Source organism: Balaenoptera borealis (genome assembly GCF_965194805.1).
Source record: "Balaenoptera borealis genome assembly, chromosome: 11".
In the NCBI taxonomy this organism is placed as follows: domain Eukaryota; kingdom Metazoa; phylum Chordata; class Mammalia; order Artiodactyla; family Balaenopteridae; genus Balaenoptera; species Balaenoptera borealis.
The window spans coordinates 65,211,744-65,234,879 of record NC_138868.1 but is presented as its reverse complement, the minus strand read 5'-3'; the positions used below and the strand labels follow the sequence as shown (position 1 = coordinate 65,234,879).

The 23,136-nt window shown below is 47.3% G+C and overlaps 2 protein-coding genes across 4 annotated transcripts; one reads left to right on the top strand and one right to left on the bottom strand.

The window, feature by feature from the left end:
• Positions 1 to 473: 473 nt before the first annotated feature.
• Positions 474 to 7,813, bottom strand: LOC309605122 (uncharacterized protein; the record flags this gene model as incomplete). 2 transcript variants are annotated; one of them, XM_082340512.1, is made up of 5 exons in its annotated part: positions 474 to 3,354; positions 4,721 to 4,799; positions 4,985 to 5,113; positions 5,262 to 5,313; positions 7,425 to 7,813. In XM_082340512.1, 5 exons carry the CDS (start codon positions 7,811 to 7,813, stop codon positions 3,320 to 3,322), a joined length of 684 nt encoding a protein of 227 aa, XP_082196638.1. In that variant the 3' UTR covers positions 474 to 3,319. The 2 variants fall into 2 exon arrangements, with proteins under 2 accessions (XP_082196638.1, XP_082196637.1); XM_082340511.1 differs by lacking the exon at positions 4,721 to 4,799.
• A 228-nt stretch (positions 7,814 to 8,041) lies between these two features.
• FZD4 (frizzled class receptor 4) lies at positions 8,042 to 16,824 on the top strand (the record flags this gene model as incomplete). Of its 2 annotated transcripts, XM_082340470.1 has the most annotated exons (3): positions 8,042 to 8,326; positions 10,457 to 11,719; positions 12,492 to 16,824. In XM_082340470.1, the coding sequence occupies 3 exons, from the start codon at positions 8,042 to 8,044 to the stop codon at positions 12,582 to 12,584; spliced, it is 1,641 nt and encodes a 546-aa protein (XP_082196596.1). In that variant the 3' UTR covers positions 12,585 to 16,824. The 2 variants fall into 2 exon arrangements, with proteins under 2 accessions (XP_082196596.1, XP_082196597.1); XM_082340471.1 differs by having other exon boundaries at positions 10,457 to 16,824.
• Between the last annotated feature and the right edge of the window lie 6,312 nt (positions 16,825 to 23,136).

Genomic DNA, 23,136 nt, shown 5'->3' with positions numbered 1-23,136 from the left:
AACATCCATAAACTGCCACCGTACCTGGCACCCAACACTGACTTTCAGAGCATAAAGCGCTGCTTCACTTCCACCTCCCCAGTCTCGGGCTAATTTCTCTTGTGGCCAATCCCAATCTAGAACCATGCAAGAAAGGGAATTCTGGAAAATGTAGTTCTACTGTAGCTAAATGGACACAGTACAAAGCTACCAGAGTCACTCTCTGTCAACTTGGCAGTCACACACCCTTCTTTTAACCATACTTAACTTCTTATTTATTTATTTATTTGGTTGCACCTGGTCTTAGTTGCCACACGTGGGCTCCTTAGTGGCAGCGTGCGAACTCTTAGTTGTGGCATGCATGTGGGATCTAGTTCCCTGACCAGGGATCGAACCCGGGGCCCCTGCATTGGCAGCACAGAGTCTTATCCACTGCGCTACCAGGGAAGTCCCCATAGTTAACTTTTTTTTTTTTTAATTAATTAATTTATTTATATTTTTTTATTTTTGGCTGTGTTGGGTCTTCATTTCTGTGAGAGGGCTTTCTCCAGTTGCGGCGAGCGGGGGCCACTCTTCATCACGGTGCGCGGGGCTCTCACCATCGTGGCCTCTCCCGTTGCGGAGCACAGGCTCCAGATGCGCAGGCTCAGTAGTTGTGGCTCACGGGCTCAGTCGCTCCGCGGCATGTGGGATCTTCCCAGACCAGGGCTCGAACCCGTGTCCCCTGCATTGGCAGGCGGATTCTCAACCACTGCGCCACCAGGGAAGCCCAACCTCTTCTTCTTAAAAAAATTTATTTATTTATTTATTTTTGGTTGTGTTGGGTCTTCGTTGCTGCGTGCAGGCTTCATCTAGTTGCGGTGAGCGGGGGCTACTCTTTGTTGCGATGCGCGGTTTTCTCATTGCAGTGGCTTCTCTTGTTGCAGAGCATGGGCTCTAGGTGCACCGGCTTCAGTAGTTGTGGCTTGCGGGCTCTAGAGCGCAGGCTCAGTAGCTGTGGTGCACAGGCTTAGTTGCTCCGAGGCACGTGGGATCTAGTTCCCTGACCAGGGCTCAAACCCATGTCCCCTTCATTGGCAGGTGGATTCTTAACCACTGCTCCACCAGGGAAGCCCTTTAACTTCTAAATAAAAATAGCAAAATCATGCTTCTACTTAACATGACCCAACTGTCCCCCATGCAACTGAAAACATAACCCCATCTAAAGCCCCTTTATTCATCTTTGGGTAGTCATTCTTTCTCTAGCAGAGTCACACTCTCTTTTGATTATTTTGTTACTTACTTCTGTTGCGGTTATATGTTGCTGAATAACAAACCAACCTAAACCTATAGGCATTGCAAAAGACTGAATGTTTGTGTCCTCTCAAAATTCATATGTTGAAATCCCAATCCCCAATGTGTTCGTATTGGAAATGGGGATTTTGGGAGGTGACTGGGTCATGAGGGCAGGCACGAATGGGTTTAATGTCCTTATAAAAGAGACCCCAGAGAGCTCCCTTGTCCCTTTTGCTATGTGAGGACACAGCGAAAAGGCATCCATCTATGAACCAGGAGGTGGACCCTTACCACTGAATCCACTGGTGCCTTGATCTTAGACTCAGTATCCAGAGCCGGGAGAAATAAGTATCTGCTTATAAGACACCCAGTCTGTGGTATTTTGTTACAGCAGCTCAAATGGACTAAGATAGGCATAAAACAACAACCATGGATTTAGTGTGTCAGGAATTTGGAAAAGCACAGCAAGGATGGTTCTTCTATGCTCCACAATGTCTGGGCCGGGATGACTCAAACAGCTGAGGGTGAGAACAACTGGGGCCAGAGAATCCATTTCCAAGATGGCTTCTTCATTCACATTTCTGGCACTTGGCCTGGGATGGCTGAAGGACAGGATTATCTGGGACCATCAACTGGAAAGTCTATATGTGGCCTCTCCTGCATGGTGGTATCAAGGTAGTTGGACATTACAAGGCTGCTCACAGCTCTAAAATGAATTTCCCAGTAAATAAGGTAGAAACTGCAAGGCCTTTTATGACGTAGCTTTGGAAGTCACCTAGTGTCACTTACTCCATACTCTATTGGTTGAAGGAGTCACAGCCCCTTCCAGATTCAAGGAAAGGGAACATATACTTTGCCCTTTAATGGGAAGAATGTCGAAGAAATTGAGGCTGTTTTAAAACCACCACCTGGAACGCTGTCTAGTCTAGTTCTTGCTTATCCATAGCAGGTGGCTAGTTCACCCTTTGGTAATTATTTAACACCACTTTTATTCCTGTTCATATCTCACCTGTATCAAACGATGAGAGTGATGCCTGTGAGAATATTATTACAGGTGCCTTCTATTCTATGCTTCCCAAGGGCTCTTGGAAATTTACATATGCCTCATAGCTAAGCTCACATTCTAATTTTTCTACAAATGTATCATTTACAGGTGATCCCCTGACTTATAATTCCTTGGCTTGAGATCCCTGCTGACAGCCTGTGTTGTAGCATGTATGATTCCTAATGGCTTTAGCTGACAATAATGAAATGAGTGGTCAACTAGCCAATGAACAGTGATAAGAAAATGTCTTCAGCTGATTTATGAAGTAGAGAAACAGGCTTCTGAATCAAACAACAATTTGGTCAAGACACTTTTCTACCTTAAAAGACTTAGGAATTGGCACAATAAAATAGAAAAGGAAGATAAATGATTGGCAAAACAACCAAGTTCAGAGGAAAGCTGAAAGCTGTTTTGCAGGAGTGGCTTATAGAATAGACTTGACCATCATTCTGGGACCAGTTAGGTTGTATTTTGGTTGTCGCCTATACCCAGCACATAATAAAGGCTCTCTTTTTCTGAAGAACTAGAGCACTTATAGCCTGAACCATTCATTTATTTTATTTTTTTAAAATTTATTTATTTATTTATTTATTTATTTATTTATTGTTGGCTGCGTTGGGTCTTTGTTGTTGCGCGCGGGCTTTCTCTAGTTACGGCGAGCGGGGGCTACTCTTCCTTGCAGTGCGCAGGCTTCTCATTGCGGTGGCTTCTCTTGTTGCAGAGCATGGGCTCTAGGTGCACGGGCTTCAAGAGTTGCGGCACACAGGCTCAGTAGTTGTGGCTTACGGGCTCTAGAGCGCCGGCTCCGTAGTTGTGATGCATGGGCTTAGTTGCTCCGTGGCATGTGGGATCTTCACGGACCAGGGCTCGAACCCGTGTCCCCTGCACTGGGAGGCGGATTCTTAACCACTGTGCCACCAGGGGAGTCCCCCATTCATTTATTTATTCAACAAATATCTATTGAGAGCCTTCGTTGGGTCAGGTAGTGTTTTTCTTTGCTGTTCAGCACAGCCTCTGACCTCAGAGGATTGTGAAGGAGACTGAAAAAAACAAAACTAAAAAACAGAAACAAAGAAACCAAACGTATAATACAGTAAGAGAGCTCAAGAAAAAGCACTTAACTATAAACAAGCTTGTTTCACTCTTGGTCTCATGTCTTAATCTCCTCCAATATGACTATAAGGTCCTTGAAGGCAGGGACCTCCTTTTATATCTGCATACCACTCAGTACTCAGCTCAGTGACATGTCCACAATGGTTATTTGGACTAAACATCATTAAACATTTGCTAATGGCTTGACTGATAAATACTGAAATGAAACGAGGTTGTGTAGGTATAAAATGTTTGCATTACTTTTTGTCTCCTGCAAAGGTTATTGGTTGCCCATCTGTGCATTAAACCATCACCACCAACAAGTAAGAGTGTCCTCTGTACCATTTTATGCTTGGAAAGAGGAACAACAGGGCTTTGATTCCTTGATACCCAAGAGTTCTATGGTGACTTGATTCTTCTCTGCTAGCTAATGGTGCAACTGTGATAAGAAGGGGATTTGGCTCTGCCATTACTTAACCACTTGGGGCCTCTGATTCCTCAACTTTGAGCAAGATTAGTGTTCCCTTCTGCTTTATTCAGTACACATGTTCTTGTTTTATAATTAGTTCGGGTGCAGGGTAAGATGCAGCACCTAGACTGTCCATAAACCCATGGGATGGGGCATTGGCCTCTCCCTGTGTTTCCGTTGTCCCACCGTAAATTCCCAGTCCTTATGAGGTTTTAGTCGCAGTGAATTTTCCCCTCAAAAACCAAACAGGATAATAATGAACCACTTTCTTGCATTTTCTATCAAGACAGTTCTTTGTGAGTTTTAAATGTTCTGTTCAGATTCAAAGAAGCTGGTTTCTTCATGAGTGGTTGGAATAAGACTTTTCTTGGAAGCTATTGAATATGGATTAGTTGGATTGTTTCGCAGGAAATAAAAAGCAGGCTCTAGGGTGACTACTTCAGCACTTAATTGGGTTAGCAAAGAACTGCAAATGAGAGGTTTCCCTTAGGAGGGAAAGGATGTTTACAGGCCCCCCACCCCACCCCCCTAGGTGGTGGATTTTAACCTAAACGTTAGTCTTCAAATGCAGCCTTTAATTTAGGAACCATTACAAGAATCTATGAGAGCAGAAAATGTCAGGTTGAAAAATTAACACATCACAGGAGTTAATTAGAACCCAGCCTCTCATTAGATGCAAATGGAGAGCCCTCCAACTGCCCAACAGCCCGCTGAAGTCATGTTTGTTGCCGCTCCAAAGTGGCTGCATCCTTATTACTCAGGGAGTGGACTAAGAAGCTGCCCAGGCACTCAGGCCAGAGCCACTAGGGACCCATGGCCTGCCCTTTAGGTTAACAGAAGGTCTATTCCCAAGTCCCTACCTTCTACTCCTCTCCTAAACGCTCTGCGTGTCACAGGGTGGATAGCCTTCTGCCTGGAACTCCCTTGGGGAAGTGTTTTCTGCAACAAAGACAAACATGCCATGCCTGTCACCAGGCGCAGATTGTCGACTGTGTAAACCACTCTGTGAGAGGGAGGCTGAGGAGCTCCAGGCCATTCAGACTTAGTTCTAAGTCGTGGTCTTTGTTTTCTTTCCACATTCAGACTGAAATGTGATTCCCCTGGCTTTCTTTTTTGGAAAATACCTGCGATGAGTTCCATGCCGGGAAAGAAAAGCTGTTGACAGGAAAAGCTTCTGATGGGCAAGGGGCTTTTTCAAGTGCTCTCAAAGGAGACAGTCGCTTCAAGCAGGCTGAGGCAGGGATGCCCGGGCTCTAGGAATAAGAGGTCCAGATCACAAAAGTATCGTCTTTAACTACGGATTAGGCCAAGTGTCAAGCAGCTTCCTCTGTAAGAGCAGTGCCATGCACACAGACTTCTGGGCCAGGCAGATATGCATCTGAGTCCTTCTCTGTCACTTACTCTGTGTTCTTGGGCAAACTGCTTAACCTCTCGGAACATCAGTTTTCTCAGGCTGTTGTGTGAAATAAATGACATAATGCATGTAAAGTGTGTAAAACAGTATCTGGCACAAAGCAAAGGTTCTGTATGAGTTACTTGTTATTGACTTAATGGTATTCCTTCACCCAACACCAGTGGGTTCCCTCTGTGTGCCAGGCCCTGTGCGAGGGACAGCTCCTGCTCCTTGACCTCACGGACTCCATTGTTTAATAAACCATGTACACATATCTTTAGCACAAAGCAAGCTCCCCTCCCCTCCCCGCAAGTGCCGTAGGAGAAGTGCCAATCGCACATAGCTCTGCTTTGTCCAGTAGCTCAGAATTCTGCTGATCATCCCCCTTTGGGCAGCCCTCCAAACTCAGCTACCTCTACCTTCAATTTACCCACAATTCTCTCTGTGTGCACTTACACATCGAGTTACAGTTGTCATTTTTTTTTTTTAATTTATTTTTGGCTGTGTTGAGTCTTCGTTTCTGTGTGAGGGCTTTCTCTAGTTGTGGCAAGTGGGGGCCACTCTTCATCGCGGTGCGCGGGCCTCTCACTATCGCGGCCTCTCTTGTTGCGGAGCACAGGCTCCAGACGCGCAGGCTCAGTAGTTGTGGCTCACGGGCCTAGTTGCTCCGCGGCATGTGGGATCTTCCCAGACCAGGGCTCGAACCCGTGTTCCCCGCATTAGCGGGCAGATTCTCAACCACTGCGCCACCAGGGAAGACCCCTACAGTTGTCTTTTTATTCTTTGTCTCCTCCTGTGAGTTCCTACAGGGTGAGAATCATCTATTCATTTGATTCATTCATCTAATCATTTATTCATCTCTGTAGGCCAATGGTCTCAAGCATTACTCCGCAGAGATGAATGGGCACCACATGAGTGGTACAGAGCTCCTTCCAACTTGCATCCAGCCTCTGCCATATGCCAGACTTAGCTGAAATGGGAGGTTATAAACACACATTAAAACTTGGTCCCTGTCATCAAGTGCCTGGAAAACAGTGCTATAAGTGTTGGGCCAAAATACCTCAGGAAGAGAGTAGAAAGCTCTTAACCCAGATCCTCAGACCTGGGCTGCAGAAGATGTCCCACAACAAGAACAAAAACCAAGTTATTCGGCGCTTAGGATGTGTCAGTGCGCTCAACGATTTACACGCATTATCTCATTTAACTCAGAACAACTGTGTGGGGGGAGATATGAACTTCCTTATTTTACAGATGGCCAGTCTGAGGCTCCGAGAGGCACACTGGCTTGACCACAGTCCTGCAACGAGTAAATGGCTTAGGAATCCACCTGCTGAGGGTTTCCCTGGCCCGACTGGAAAGTGGAGAGTGTGGGCTAGCACAAAGCTCCGTCCAAGGAGGGGCGGGTGGGGAGAAGGGCTGGGAGTGAGAGGGAAAAGTTGGATCGAAAAACGGCTGGCATGAGCCCCAGGGCTCCCGCAGAAGCAGAATAAGTCAGAAAGAGATGCAGGCTGCAGGGGAGGGATGCCCGGGAGGCTGGGGAAGGGGAGCCCCGGCGGTTGTGCGCCTTCTCAGCCCCCCATGCACAGGTCAGGCTTCTCCCCTCCTGCCCTCTCACCCTCCCAACCTTATTTAGAAACCGTGTCCCCGAGACAGGAAGGGCGGCGGGCCGAGAAGCACGGAGCGTCCCGGTCTCATTTCCTTTCGAATCCCCCTGTGGAATTTCATTTCATACGGTGAGGAAATCGGAGCGCGAGACCGTTGGCTGGTCGGCTGCTCCGGGGCGCCTCCCCCATTCGCGGCTGGAGACAGACAGCTCCCGGGTGCAGGTCAGGCCGAGGCTGGGGGCGGGGAGAGGGGGGCGGCCTCCAACCCAAGCAAGTTCGGAGTGAAAATAGCTGCGAGCTCACGCTGTACCAGGCACGGTGCTTAAGCATTTTACGCGTTATCTCTAATCCTCCCAAGTCTCTTTACGGATGAGGAAACTGACGCCGAGAGGCTGAGCAATTTGCTCAAGGTCACACAGCCGGATTTAAAGCCACAATCTTTGTAAATCCAAATCCCGTGTTCTTTGTATACGTTTCTCTGCTTGATGGGGAAGTGGCCACGGGCTGAGGTGACAGCTGGAAGAAAAAAAGGAAAAGGGAGCCGACTCCTCTGGGAGCGCTTCTCACCTGGGACAGAAGGGGCAGGCTGGCCCGGCTGGAGCGTCTCGGCTCCATCCCCGCCTGGCCCCCGAGCGCCGAGAACCGGGTGGGAGGAAAGTGAGAGCCGGGAAGCGGGGCGGAGCGCTACGGGACGGGAGGGAGGGGCGGAGGAGGGGGGCGGGCGGGCGGGAGCCTGACCCTGCCCAGGGCAGAGCGGCCCCGCCCCTCGCTGGCCACGGCGCCCGGCCATTGGAGAGGGGCGCTGTCCGTCCCGTCCCGCCACCGCCCAGCAAACCTCCAGCGCCTCGGAGGGCTCGGGTGGTGAGAGCGGTGCGGCGCTGCGTGCTGGCGGGCTTCGCGGAGACGCTGAGCGGCCGCGGCCGGCGCCGGGTTGGGGGCTCGCCGCCTGTGGCCATGACCCTCGCAGTCTGTCCTTCGGCCCCGGCCGGGGGCGTCTAATACCCCATACAGTCGCGCGCAGCTGCTGGAGAGCCCGGCCGCTGCCCCCTCGTCGCCCTTGGCGCCTTATCACACTTCCTTTCCCGGAGCTGGGAGCAGCGCGGGCAGCCGGCTCCCCCGTGCAAACTGGGGGTGTCTGCTGGAGCAGCCTTCGCCACCGCCGCCGCTGCCCCCCGGCTCTGGCCATGGCCTGGCGGGGCGCAGGGCCGCGCGTCCTGGGGGCCCCCGGGGGCGTCGGTCTCAGCCTGCGGCTGCTGCTACTCTTGCTGCTGCTCCTGAGGCCGGCGCGGGGCTTCGGGGACGAGGAGGAGCGGCGCTGCGACCCCATCCGCATCTCTATGTGCCAGAACCTGGGCTACAACGTGACCAAGATGCCCAACCTGGTGGGGCACGAGCTGCAGACGGACGCCGAGCTGCAGCTGACAACTTTCACGCCGCTCATCCAGTACGGCTGCTCCAGCCAGCTGCAGGTGGGCGCCCCTACCCCGGGCGGGACCCCTTGGGCCGGGACGCCCCAAACTAACTCCGTGGAGCCCTTGCCAAGTCAAGCCCCCTGCCCCCTTCCTAAGTCTGAAGGGTATTAACTATCCTGGAGAAGTGGTTTCCATTCCCACCCCCACTTTTCTGTCCCTTCTCAGGGACTGGAAGCCAAAACATTGTGTAAGTCATCTGGCCTGCGAAAGAACCCACTCTTACACCCCGCCCTTCCGTTTTTCTCCCCTGCCCACCCGTGTCTGGCCAAGCCCCTAACCCCAGTGGAGCTGAGAGTTATCTTTGCCAAGGATTCTGGCCGCCGCTGCTCGGTGGGCGAGTCCCAGGCAGGGCAGCCAGCTGCAGCTAAGACTTGGAAGGAGAGATAAGGAGACGGGAACTTCTCCTCCCTCACCGACCTCCTTTCTCCCCCCATATTTTTTGGGTGTGTTATTAAATGAAACACCCCTGCCCCGTTTCTGCAGAATGGCCCCTCGCGTCGTCCTGCATGATTTTAGAGGTCATGCAGTAAGGAATGGCTGCGATGGCTTGAGTTCCTTCTTAGCCTCAGGGTTAAGGGCAGGTTTAGTACTTGGAAGGGGAGAAGATATCACTTGGGAAAAAGGCGTTAGTATGGTCAAGCTCCAGAAGGTAGTTTGTGTATTGGAAGTTTTTTTGGTTTTTTTTTTTTTTTTTTGCAGTCATTAAAAATGTTAAAGCTTATGTAATAATATAGATAATGTTCATCCTACCATAAAAAGTGAAGAATTTGCATATGCAGGGTGATTATATAATCTTATAACAACAACCAGTTCATTTAAAAAAAAAAAAAAAGAACCGAAAGGAAATTTTTAAAAATGTTAACACTGGTTGTGTTTTGATTGGTGAGGCTATGAGTGATTTTTAGAAGTTTAGAAAAGAGAGAAGTTGGGGGAAATAGAGGATAGTTAGCCAGGCTAAAAGCCTTAGAAATCTGTGGTTCTGGTTGTAACTTTTGAGAGATAAGAAACAGGCAGGCAGCTGACTTACTAGGTGCATGTTTTTACATAGGTCATTTGGAAAGTTGGATTGTGGTTTCAGAAAGATGGTTGGGATTAGACCTGTTGCTGGTAAAATGTCCCTTTGGAAGTTTCAGGACTTTAGAACTAGGTTATAAAAACTTGAGAGAATGATTCTCTAGCTCTCAGTTTGGAAACAGCACATATCCTGACATCAGTGACAATTTTGTTGGCGAAACAGCTTTTGCAGGGATATATATTTTTAATTACATGTATCCTGGGGAGGCAGCCAAGCTGTTTTGAAGGACAGGACTGGATCCCTTTACATGCTGGAAAATAGTTACTTGTAACTCTAGACTTCATAGACAACATCTGTAAGGAGCCAAGCAGACTGTTTATCAATGCTGGAGGAATTGAGGACAGCAACTGGACTCTCCCCTGCTGGTATTGCAGTTTCAGGGACTGAACATTTATATTTTCCTATTGTGCTTCATTATTATTCTTTGAGGAAACCTGGCCAAACAAACCCCTGGTATCCAGAGGCTTCAACCTGCATCCCATCCTTGGATTTAACAGTATCTCAGTGAGGACATTTTCTCTTTCAATATGAGACTGGTTAAAAAAATAATTTTAGGGGATAAAATAGAGAAAGGAGAGAATATTAACATGAGAGAAGCCGTATCTACTTTTTTTTTTTACATTTATTTTTACGGTGATAAAGAAATGGGGGTAAAAATAAATCACCCCATCACCCAAAGGACTGAGTCATTTGATTAGTCTGTCCAGCTCTTTCAAATAGTAGCTGAAAGGGGAGGGAGACTCAAAGTCAGCTTTTTAAGGTTTATTTCCCTAAGTGTTGTGCAAAAAGGGATTATGTAATTCTTCGAGTCCCTTTTATATATTTATTTATCTATGTTCTCCTGGAAAGGATTACTAGACCCAAAAGAAAAAAAGTGTGCAAGTGATGGATTATTAGGCACATTTGTTTGAGGTCAGAGTCAACAGACACCCCGTAGACTGATTTAAAAGTAGATGCATACTTTGCCCAGAAGCATTCAAGTCAGTTTTGTGCAAGCCTTTGGTCAAACTTCCAAGTCATTGTTTTCTTTGCTCGTTTCATGACTTTTCCAGTTCTTCCTTTGTTCCGTGTATGTGCCCATGTGCACAGAGAAGGTCAATATCCCCATCGGCCCCTGCGGCGGGATGTGTCTTTCGGTCAAGAGACGTTGCGAGCCTGTCCTGAAGGAATTTGGATTTGCCTGGCCGGAGAGCCTGAACTGCAGCAAATTCCCACCACAGAATGACCACAACCACATGTGCATGGAAGGACCAGGTGATGAGGAGGTGCCCTTACCTCACAAAACCCCCATCCAGCCTGGGGAAGAGTGCCATTCCGTGGGAACCAACTCTGATCAGTACATCTGGGTGAAGAGGAGCCTGAACTGCGTTCTCAAGTGCGGCTATGATGCTGGCTTATACAGCCGCTCGGCCAAGGAGTTCACCGATATCTGGATGGCCGTGTGGGCCAGCCTGTGCTTCATCTCCACCGCCTTCACTGTGCTGACCTTCCTGATCGATTCTGCCAGGTTTTCCTACCCGGAGCGCCCCATCATATTTCTCAGTATGTGCTATAATATTTATAGCATTGCTTATATTGTCAGGCTGACTGTAGGCCGGGAAAGGATATCCTGCGATTTTGAAGAGGCAGCAGAACCTGTTCTCATCCAAGAAGGACTTAAGAACACAGGATGTGCAATCATTTTCTTGCTGATGTACTTTTTTGGAATGGCCAGTTCCATCTGGTGGGTTATTCTGACACTCACTTGGTTTTTGGCAGCGGGACTCAAATGGGGTCATGAAGCCATTGAAATGCACAGCTCTTATTTCCACATTGCAGCCTGGGCTATCCCTGCAGTGAAAACCATTGTCATCTTGATTATGAGACTGGTGGATGCAGATGAATTGACTGGCCTGTGCTACGTGGGGAACCAAAACCTTGATGCCCTCACGGGCTTTGTGGTGGCTCCCCTCTTCACTTACTTGGTGATTGGAACCTTGTTCATTGCTGCAGGCTTGGTGGCCTTGTTCAAAATTCGGTCGAATCTTCAAAAGGATGGGACAAAGACAGACAAGTTGGAAAGGCTGATGGTCAAGATTGGGGTCTTCTCAGTCCTGTACACGGTGCCTGCAACCTGTGTGATTGCCTGTTATTTCTATGAAATCTCCAACTGGGCGCTCTTCCGGTATTCCGCAGATGACTCCAATATGGCGGTTGAGATGTTGAAAATTTTTATGTCTTTGCTGGTAGGCATCACTTCAGGCATGTGGATTTGGTCTGCCAAAACTCTTCACACGTGGCAGAAGTGTTCCAACAGATTGGTGAATTCTGGGAAGGTAAAGAGAGAAAAAAGAGGGAATGGTTGGGTGAAGCCTGGGAGAGGCAATGAAACTGTGGTATAAGGCTAGCCAGCCTCCACGCTTTCCAGATTTTGAAGGGGGCATGCCAGCATTGCAGTGCAAATGCTACTAAAAGCTTCATGCAGTGAATCTCAGTTTGAACAAGCTAGCAACACTTAAGTGACCCCCATAACCCTCCACCACTCTCCCCCATCTTCCCCCAGCATCATAAAAACTAATGATTTTGCTGCGGACTTTGGAATGATCCAAAATGGAAAAGCCGGTTAGAGGCTTTCAAAGCTGTGAAAAATCAAAACATTGATCACTTTAGCAGGTCGCAGCTTGGAGCGTGGAGGTCCTGCCTAGATTCCAGGAGGTCCAGGGCGATGCTGCTTTTCCCTGCAGGGTGGGATTTGAGCTGTGAGTAGGCAACTTGCAGGGAGAAAGATTAACTTTTTTAACCCTTTAAAAATTTTAAATACTAACTGGGTCTTTCAGATAGCAAAGCGATCTATAAACACTGGAAACGCTGGGTTCAGAGAAGTGTTACAAGAGTTTTATAGTTTGGCTGGTCTAACATAAACATTTTCTGTGGTGTACTGTCTGCTGTTTAGAACTTTGTGGATTGCTCTCCCAAGAGGTGGTGTCAGAATCTTTCAGTGCCTTTGTCATAAAACAGAATTGTTTGAATCAAACAAAAGTACTGTACAAACACACATAAGGTATCCAGTGGATTTTTCTTCTCTCTCTTCCTCTTAAATTTCAACAGCTCTGTCCTAGGCTGCTGCTGTTTTCTCCATTTTACGTTAATGACTCAAAAACAGGTATTTTTATAGGAATTTTTGCACTGCAGCATGCCTAATGAGGGGGAAAGGAAGGGTGATTCACTTTCTTGACAATCACTTAATTCAGAGGAAAATGATATTTACCAACTCGACTTACCTTACCCACCCCAGAGACCGACTGCATTGAGCAACGGGGACTTAATATATTTTACTTTGTGTGATTGCATCTATGCAGACGCCAGTCTGGAAGAGCTAAAATGTTAAGTTTCTTGGCAACTTTGCATTCACACAGATTAGCTATGTAATTTGTGTGTGTCAATTACAATTAAAAGCACATTCTTGGACCATGACATAATAGTTACTCAGCTGACTTTAAAGCTATGGTCAGCTTGCATTCTCAGAATGATAGTGCCTTTTTTTCCCTTTAGCATAAGAATGTTATCAGAGTCTGGTCTACTTACCACAATGGAGACTTTTTCAATTTTGTAAAAGGAGCTAAGGACAGCTAATCCAACTACTTGGTGCATAATTATTTCCTAGTAATTGGCAAGGGCTCCATATAAGATTTCCTTGGAGGCAGTGTGGCCTGGAGTATTTATATGGTGCTTAATGAATCTCCAGAATGCCAGCCAGGAGCTTGATTGGTTCGTAGGGAATAAAGTGTAGACCATATGAAATGAACTGCAAACTCTAACAGCACAGGTCTTAATTGCCTTTTGCAGAGGTATCCAGAGCTTTTAAAATTTATGCTTTATGTTCCTCGCAAGGGGGTACCCCCTAGCAGACTCTCAAAAGCTGCAATTCTTTTAAAATTGTAACTGGCCTTTCTCCTAACCCGCCTGAGGCCTTCTAATCACCAGATCTCTGGGACAAATTAATGACGATGTCACAGGTTGCTGTCCTTGAAGTTCATACCTGTCTTTGCTTCAGCAACTACCTTGCGATGACTCATTTATTTATTTATTCATGCTCCTCCCCCCTTTAAAACAGGTAGGAAAGCTCTTTTATCACATTTCTTTGTGGAAAAGTATTTCCAGGGACTCAAAATTCCAAATAGGAGTTCAGATTCTGGAAATAAGCATGTCTTTTTTTTTTGTTTGAGCTTTATGCCCCCTGGTTTGACATTTTCCTTTCTTCTTTCTCTGTTGTGGTGTGGTTCTTGAGCTGTCTGAGATGAAGATGCACGTAAGGTCTGTTGCATGTTTTGGAAGGCAGAGTCTTGGGGCTTTGGACACAGATGCTAAGTGGGCACCGGTGGCCCCTGCTGTGTGTGCTGAGCCTGAGTACCTTGGCTGGACTCTGGGTCAGGGCTCCAGGAGCATGAGAAATGATCCCCAGAAGGACCAGTTGAACTCCATCTGAGACTGCATCGCCTATGAAATGTAAAATGTGAACGCCCCGTGCTGCTTGCAGATGGTTCCCATAGCTGGCCGGGGCCCTGGAGCATGCACCCAGGGGCAGAGCCTGCCCTTACTCACGCTCCGCTCCAGTGTCTTGGGAGTTGTGCGGAGACTCTGGCCCAGGAAAGGAAAGAAGGACCAGGCAGGGGATTGTAATGCAGTTCTCTTTGTAATGTTTCAGTGATCGTGTGACCGACGCAGCACCTAGCAGAGGGCCCGGCATGGAGAGGGTGCTCAAGACATTTATGAATAGTAACAAATAAGTAACAAGAAGAGTACTTGGGTGAACCTGGACCCCCAAGTTTTGGAGCTTTCTGGGTTGTAACGTGTCTCTTCCATAAATCTCTTGCCTTCACAGGAGAAATATATATTTGATCAGAAGTCGTCATCGGTGCAGAATAGATGAGTAGCCTTGGCAATGTCACAGGCTTATAGGCCGTTCCTTTCACATTCCAGACGATGGAGAGTGTTTACGGTTTTAAGAAAAGAGCTTTGTGGCCGAAGAGTTAGATATCAGTTACCTTGAAACGAATCCATCACCTGTTAAGTTGGTATTGGTTTTAAACAAGTTAATTATCAGCACATTAATTGAGTGCTAACTGTGTGTAAAGCCCTGTGTTAGGCACCTTAGGGGATGTCAGGGAGGGTCAGCTCTGTTCTTCTAACCGACCTGCACTGGGATGCCCCTGGGTCTGCTGAACTTGGCCATTGGTTTCAGGAAGGGGCAGGGGCTACTGAATTGCCATCTGTTCCACTGTCACCATCCCATAAACCTCTTCCTGGGTCTTTCTCCCTTTAACACATCACTTATCCCTTCCCAGGATTCCCTGCAAATCGATTCACAGGGGTTTTGCCAGAAAGCATCAGCTCTGTTTCATGACAGTCTCCGTGGAAATCTCCTAGGAAGATCACAAACATTGGTTACAAGGACATGAACTCCCACAGCTACTATGGCTTCGGGAGCAGGCAGTTTAGGGCTTGGGGTGTTCTGGTGACTCGTACAGGTGAATTTGAGGACAGCATCTTGCTAGGGAAAAGGTTAGCGTTCTTTTTCTTTCTCGGAAATCTAGGATAAGTAGGTATAATTATAGCTTCCTACAAAATCCCTTGGCCTCAACAGGGACCAAGGGCACCTCTGTCCAGCCTCCTCTCTGGCAAACTCCTTTCTCCTCCTTCATAAAGGCCACACCTCAGGGCAGAGGAACATGGCAATAGTGGAACTGGCCAGGACCGCCTGATGGAGCTACTTGGTTGATTCATATCCTTTTTCCTCTATGGAGACCCGTTTCCTGATCTCTGAGACTGCTTCTGATCTGGCAGCTTACTCAGGGACCTGGAACAGGAGAAGCGGTGACACTTTTTATTTCCCTGAGATGCTCTCTGACTTTGCTTTCCCCTGGCCCTCCCTCCCCTGCATCCTCCAAACCTGGAACCTGGGAAACTTCTGTATCTAGGTTCTGAATTGTGATGTTACCAGCACCCCCAGCTCCGTCCTCTCTGGCCCCCCTCAGCCCCCTGGTCACGGAATTCAGTGTTAGGAACCAAGCTGAGGCCTGAGGGTGTAAAGAGAAACTCGACAGCCTCAGCCCTGGAAGGCAGACTCAACTTAAGATTTCACCAGGATGGTGCAAGCCTCGGCTTCTAGCAAGGTGGCCACAACCGCAGTTAGGGGACAGGGCTGTGGAGCCCAGGCTCTGGAAGGAGCCCCCAGAATCGATCTGTTATACATCCTGCATTTCATTCTGTGATGGAGGAGTTTGGAGAGAGTTGCTATTCCAGCCCAAGATGTCGAGTCATTGGACTCTGATGGTTCTTTTTGTTCCTTTATTATACTTGGGTTCAGAGTCCCCGTCTGGGTTTGTATTATATCTGGCAAAGGACCTGGGTTCTCATTTTTCTTCTGGGCCTAGGCTGTAGATCTTGGAAACTCCTAGGAGAGCATTTTGCTCCTACCAAGGATCAGATACCAGAGCCTTAAATAATGGATTTTGTTTGGCTGCGGCCTGGTTTGAGCTGTCTGCTGCTGCCTCTTGCCATGCACATGTGCAGTGACGGCCCACTGGGTGTTACCTGGAGGGAAGTGAACCCCGGATCTCCCCAGTAGGCCTCTTCTCCTTGGTACACCCAGTTGCCTATTCCTGATTTGCCTTGTTTCCCTTCTTCTTTGCATCAGCAGATTCCCAGTATTCACCCAGGCAACTTGTAGAGGGCCTGCTTGGGGTCCTATGAGCCGCGTCCTCCAAGCTTTTGTAGCTCCCTGATCGCCTACAATATTCAGTACATGACCACTGTCATCCCAGAAGGCTTCCGGGGAGGGGGCGGGAGCCCCTGCCCCATGGAGGCTGGGTCCATCTGCTCTCCCAGGTGTGCACCTTCCCCCATCCTGCTGAGGGCTCGGGCTGGTATGGCTGAGGGTTTGGGGAGGGGAGGCTGCTTTCCAGGTGTCTCCCCGTGGGGCATCTAGGTGGTCCTGAATTTTTTCCTACCTCACAGGGATGTTGTGAGACTTTAGAAGGAAGGAGGACAAAGGCCCCTTGAGCTCTTTGTAGGAAAGTCAGAATAAATATCAGGTGTGATCTATGCAGAGATGAAATTCGGCCTGCTGGTGAGGCAGACACGCTCGTGCTCTGCGGCTGTTCTCGGGCTCCCGTGCCACCCAAGCTCCGGCCACCTCGTGGCCTACCTGAGGGACTTTCAGATGTTCGACATAGAGGTACCAGGCAGACCCCTCCTACATGCCCTGAACGAATTGCTGAACGTCAGAGGAAATGGACCCTGCTTTTGAGGATGTACAAACGTATGTCTGCATTGATGTCTGTACTGTAAATTTCTAATTTATCACTGTACAAAAATAAATAAATAAATAAACTTTGCTATTTAATTTTTGTATCAAAGGAAAATAAAGTTTTGTTTAGTAGCTGGTGTGTGATTTGGCCTATTCCTGCAGATGTCTGAAAGCCCCTGGGAAGCATGCTTACCCAGCAGTGAGAAATAGAGAATTGGGTTTGCAGGGCAGAGGGAGAGCCTCTTTCTGAGAGCCTCGTTGTCTTTTTTTTTTTTTGCTGGTGCTATTTTCCCCCCCTGGGATTTCTCTTGGGTCAGCAAACCTCCGAGATCCAAAGTCAACAGACTTTATCACTACTGTGGTCCTCAGTAACACTCAAGTGGTCACATGATGCTTCGGATGTGACTATGGTTCTCAAGCTGTCACCCCATGACACCCCTTTTTGGCATTTCCAATACATGTAACCATTTTTACACACCTTCCCAGTCCCTTTGACTTAATCTGGCAGCCTGAAAAAAGTTTCCCTATCACTGCTAGAGCTTCAGGCCTCTTAAAAAGGGGAAAGAGAGCTTTTTCTTTTAACTTCAGATTTTCATTAAAAGATTTTTTTATTTTTCTGGTTACAAAATTGTTCTGTTTCGTGTAATAGACATGGGAATACGTTGTATCAGTCAGCCAGGAAAATGACTTCTTTAGCTAAATTTATAAGTTGGGTGGTCTGTGTCTCCATATCCAGAAAAGTCATCAGACAAAGCAAATTCAAGGCCATTAGCAGGACCCTGTCATGGGAGCAAGTAATATTAGGGACCACACAGACAAGGGGTAGGGCAGTCACTGCCATTGGAGACGGCTGCTGATGTCCCAGAGGAGAACATCAGCCCTCTTGGTTTGCCTTTCAATTGCTTTCCACCCCTTGGTCTCACCTGAATACCACCCTGTTTTGGTGTGAGTAAAAAGCCCAGGGAGCAAGAATCTGCAATGCTCTTCTCCTTCGCTGTAGATCGCTATTGTATTTTTTATCAAACCATACCTGAAGGGAGGCATGTAATTGAAATTCTCTTCCCTGTAAGACAGGCTGTGTTTCTCATTTCATTACCTACTCATTATGTAGTTATGACATTAAGGAAAATTCAACACAAGCTGGAATGAATTCATAATCCATTGCACTTGTAGAAACACTTTCCGTATAGAAAATATTTTTATTTACACGATTTCATTTTTTGCTTATGGCACCTCTCAGGTAAGCAGTGCAGGCACTACTTTGCTTTCGAGATAACTGAAACTTTTGCCGGGAGTACCTCTGTGGGTGACTAGCCTGTGGGCTAGCCTTGTTCTCTCATGCCTAGCCCAGGGTTTTGTTTTCGTTCTGCATTCAGTTGTGGGTTGAATCGTGTCTGCCCCAAAGACACGCTGAAGTCCTAACCCCCTTTACCTGTGAATGTGAATTTATTTGGAAGTAGGGTCTTTGCGGACATAATCAAGATGAGCTCCTACTAGATGAGTGTGGGGCTAATGCAATAACTGGTGTCCTTATAACAAGAGGGGAATTTGAACACAGACACAGGAGAATGCCATGGGAAGGCAGAGGCGGAGATTAGAGTGATACAGCTACAGGGCAAGAAATACCAAGGATTGCCAGCCACCACCTGAAGCCAGGAGCGGCATGGAAGATTCTTCCTCAGAGCCTCCAATAGGAGCCAACCTTGCCAAAACCTGGGTTTGGACTTCTATCCTCCAGAATTGTGTGAGAATAAATTCCTGTGTCTTAAGCCACCCAGTTTGTTTCGGTAGCCCTAGGAAACTAACACGCTCTATTCCTCTGATTTTTTTTTTGCTGCAAATAGTTCACTGAGAATGGGTAAATGTTTTGGCAGGCAACTCAATAATGAGACCTGGCCATGAGCTTCTGTTGTTTAAGGATTATGTAGCATAATCACTCTTGTAAGTTTCTTTATCTGTAAGCTGGACACCTCCAGAATAAACCCCAGGACCCTGGACACTCAACTGATCTGAACTGGTCTTAGCTGCTCTCCCGTCCACCCACCCCGATAGGAGCTCCATACGCAGGGCTGGGACCTTGACTGGAATGTGGCCTAAGGGTTTTTTAGCATTTCTGTCCTGAGAACTGATTTTTTCTCTTTCCCGTTTTAGCTTTCACATGCAATCATAATTTTAAAGTTGAGCAGACTCTTGACTAAAGAGGTCAGCCTTGGCCTCCTGTCTTCAGAGTTTCTGTGAACAGAAATAAACCACACTCGGAGAAGGGCGTTGTCCTCTGCTCAGTTTTCCTTCACCATGCAGCTGGGGTGTAGGACTGGGAACATCTCGCTAAATGTTTTGAAAATGTTGGACCTGCAAAGGTTTAGTCCAAAAAGTTTTCAGAATGGACCTTGGTCCCACCTGAAATTCCCAGAATCACCCTGTCCTTTTCCTTAGGCAGAGAACCCACGGATTCATCTGTTCTCACAGCAGAGGATTCCAACTTCTCAAACCCCCAGGGAGAGAGAATAAAAGGTAAGATTTATTACATTTCACATCAACGGCCTGATTTTCATCAGCCTCCCACATGGTTTCCTATAAGCACCCGATCTGGTGTTCACCCAAGAACGTGCTTAATCTCATAGATAGCCCACATTATCAATGCCTTTCTCTTTAAGAGATTAAATGATTGGCTATCTAAATTTTCCAAGATGCTGAAGGATTGCATCATTTCACTTGATATGAGGTGAATGTAGAGTATAAAGCACTGAGATGGGATTGATAAGTCACAGAGACTGTCCTAGTTCCATCGTTTTCCTTACTCTCCCTTGCCTTTCCACATGTGTTTCCCTTTGCCTGCAATGCCCCTTCCCTCTTTCTTCAACTAGGCTGTTTCTATTCTTCTTTAACGTTGAAATCTTAGGTCATGTCTCCTGGGAAGACGCCCCTGACCCTCCTGCTTGCCACTTCCTGCCTCTCTTTTTTTCTTATCATAGGTAAATTTTAGCCTCTGTGCTTTCAATTCTGGGAGCCTTCATTGAGCTGTTGGTAATAGACTATTCATGTGTCTGTCTCCCTACTAGACCAAGCACCCTGACAATGACTCTGAGCACCCAAAGGTGCCCATCTGTGGGTCCTCAAGGCCTGGCATGAGTTTCTGAAATATCTATGGAGAGAATAAGGAAGGGAGGATAGAAGGACAGGAGGGTTTTAGCTTGTTAGGCCGGGAAACTGTGGAGCTTTGGTGACAAATGTGGCCAGCATAGGAAAGAAACCAAAGGTCCAACAAGAGGCCTCACCTAGGCAGGACTTTCTGGAAAGATGCTTGGGCAGTAGCCGCAGAAAATACTGTAGTCTCAAAGATGGTTTTGAGACTGATCACCTACCTACTCACCGTGTTGCTTATTGTTAAGCTGTCTCTCTTCCCCCTTTTTTCTCCTCTCCCCCCAACAAATATTTGCTGACCGCCTACTATATGTAGAATACTGGGGTGGGCTGTGGAAGGGAGAGACGGAGTGATTGTAGAAAACCACAAAGACAAGGTCCAACTCAGAGTCCAAAAGTGCAGATGACGAAACAGAGAAAGAATTCATCTGTTATTAACAAGCTTAAATCTCCAAACCTGGAAAAACAAATCCTCTATTGCTTAGTAAATATTTGTGGAATAGCTGAATGAGGGTCCAGCATGTGTCAGCCTGGGAGGGTACACCAAGATAAATAAGGCACAACCTTTTCCCTCCAGAAGTTCATGACAACAAACCACATGCCTCAGTACCTGGTAAAGGATCTGTACCCACTAAGAGATCAGTGCTACTATTCCTATCACATTTATTAGGTAATTTCTTCCTAATCTGAGTCCCAGGGCCTTGTTGGTTTAGTTTGGGTAGAACAGCTTCTGAGTACTGAGTGCAATGGGAAAACGTTTTCTAACCCATTCTCATCCCATTTGATCCCCGGAAGGACACGTCTGCTTCAACAGGTAAATGTGCAGGGAGGGTGCAGGAATAGGAAAAAGGAAAGGGCAGATCCCAGCAAGCATGACTTTTCTAAATCTTTGTCTGCTACTCAAAACCACCCTCTGTTCAAAATGTAAAAAATAAAAATTAGGGACTTCCCTGGCGGTCCAGTGGTTAAGACTCTGTGCTTCCACTGCAGGAGGTGCTGGTTCGATCCCTGGTGGGGGAACTAAGATCATGCATGCCGTGCCCCATGGCCAAAATAAAATAAAATAATAAAAATTACAACTTACTCGCGAGGTGCCATTGGAGGCATTTAGTCATGAGATCGGCTGCCTCCATCTGAATATCTTTGCTGGCACACGTGATTTATGATACTTGCACCCAGTAGGTGTGTGTGTAGGCGTGTCTGCCCTGTGCCCTCTGAGACCCACTCTCTTGCTTCTCTCATGTCATAATTCTATAAATCCAAAGAGACTACTCTATAGAAATCAAGAGAAGTGCACATTCCACCCTTATCTCCTCATTCGCCCAGAGTGGAAGGAAGAAATGTGTGAATGAACTTGGCTGAGAGGGACGCCCCTGGTGGCGCAGTGGTTAAGAATACACCTGCCAGTGCAGGGGACACGGGTTCGAGCCCTGGTCCGGGAAGATCCCACATGCTGCGGAGCGACTGAGCCCGTGTGCTACAACTACTGAGCCTGCATGCCACAACTGCTGGAGTCACGCCCCTAGAGCCCGCGCATCGCAACAAAGAGTAGCCCCTGCTCTCTGCAACTAGAGAAAGCCCCGTGCGCAGCAATGAAGACCCAACACAGACCAAAAAAAAAAAAAAAAGATAGAAAAAACTTGGCTGAGAGGTGCCTGTGGGGCGGTGCAGGCGGTGAGTTGTTCAGTGTAACTGGAGCCTGAGATTCTTGGAGTGGGAGTGTGGGTGGGCTGAGGCTGAGTTACGAAAGGCCTTGGAGCTTGTCCTGTCTCCTGCGCTGGGCACAGGGGAGGTGGCAAAAGTTTGAGGGCAAGGGAGGCTCACACGCACTGTGGTGTTTTACAAAGCTCGCCCTGGCTGCCGCAGGGGCCGTGGGCTGGAGACAAGGCGGGGCTGGGGAGGGCAGGCAGACCAGTTTCAGAGACCATGAAGACCTGAATGAAGGGGGTAGCAGAGAGCTGCTGGAAAGGAGGGGGCGATTTTCAGGGAAACCACAACAAGCTGCGTCCTCCTTCGCACAGTTCAATGAGCCGAATCTGTGTTTTCTAAACGGCCTGTGTTTCAGAGGCCTGGAGCTTTCTGTTTGCTCTGCACACCTGCTCTAGCACACTCCCTGCGTTGCAAGTTCCAGATAAATAACAACCTCACCGAAGGGCTGTGGCAGATTGCGCCCTGGGGAGCTGGGGTTTCCCGGGTGAGACTGTCTCCCTCCAAGTCTGCAGGTCAGCATGACACCATTTGTTGGTGGCTGGAAGGGACAGGGTCCTGGGGAGGACAGCATAGTGCTTAGTTGTTTGTGTAGTGCTAAGGGGTCCCACCACCTCTTTTGGACTCAGAGTTCCCTGTCAAGACATACCTCCTAGAATAGCTGATACAAATTCCATAGTAAGCGCTTCATTTCGTACAAACTTAATCCCACTCACGTCTCCCATCTGATAGATTTTATTTCTTGACACAGTTTTCTCTGTGGGTTACTGTGATCAGTAAAAGTCTGGACTGCCCAACCAGATCCACGGCAGAAGATACCACGAGCACACACATTTTCCCTAGTCCTCTTCCTTTTAAATCAGAAATTCTGTATAACATTTTCCATAAGTGAAAGAGAGAACCACTTCCTAGCTTTTTTTTTTTTTGGTCCTTTTTTTTTTTTTTTTAAACAACAGACCTTCCTTTTGGATTTACATCAGCATTTAGCTAACTTCCTGAACACTTCACCCATTTCCTGAACTTATTCTGAGGAAGGAAAAACATCCTCCTTCAGAAATAAATGCAAATAATCGCAGAGATTATTTTTATTAAATAAATAGTGTAAATGCAATGGAATTTCCTGTGCGATGGACGTTTACCGTGGATATTTCAACAAAAATCTATTTGTTGTGATCCTGTAGGGACTATCTTATTTGCAGGTAGTCTGAGGAATTACAACCATTATGTAGCTACTCAAGAGATAAATTCTGAACATTTGCAAGTTTTGCTGTTGTTAAAAATATTTTTTCTTTTTTACTCAAATATCTGAACCCTAGGGGGAATGGTTTTCTTTAGGTCAGCAGTTTTGAAGATTTGTCTTCTTAAAAACAGGGGTCTCCTGACATCTAGTGGTAAATACGGGAAGGACAGCTTCAGAGCAGAGATTAACTTCATAGAGTGTCTCAGTGATCAGCATTTTCTGTCTATGCATTAGTTTGGGAGAAAACACACCTGTTCCAAGGACTTCTTTTTTTTTTTTTTTTTTTTTTTTAGTATTTACTTATTTATTTATTTGGCTGCGCCGGGTCTTAGTTGCAGCATGCGGGATCTAGT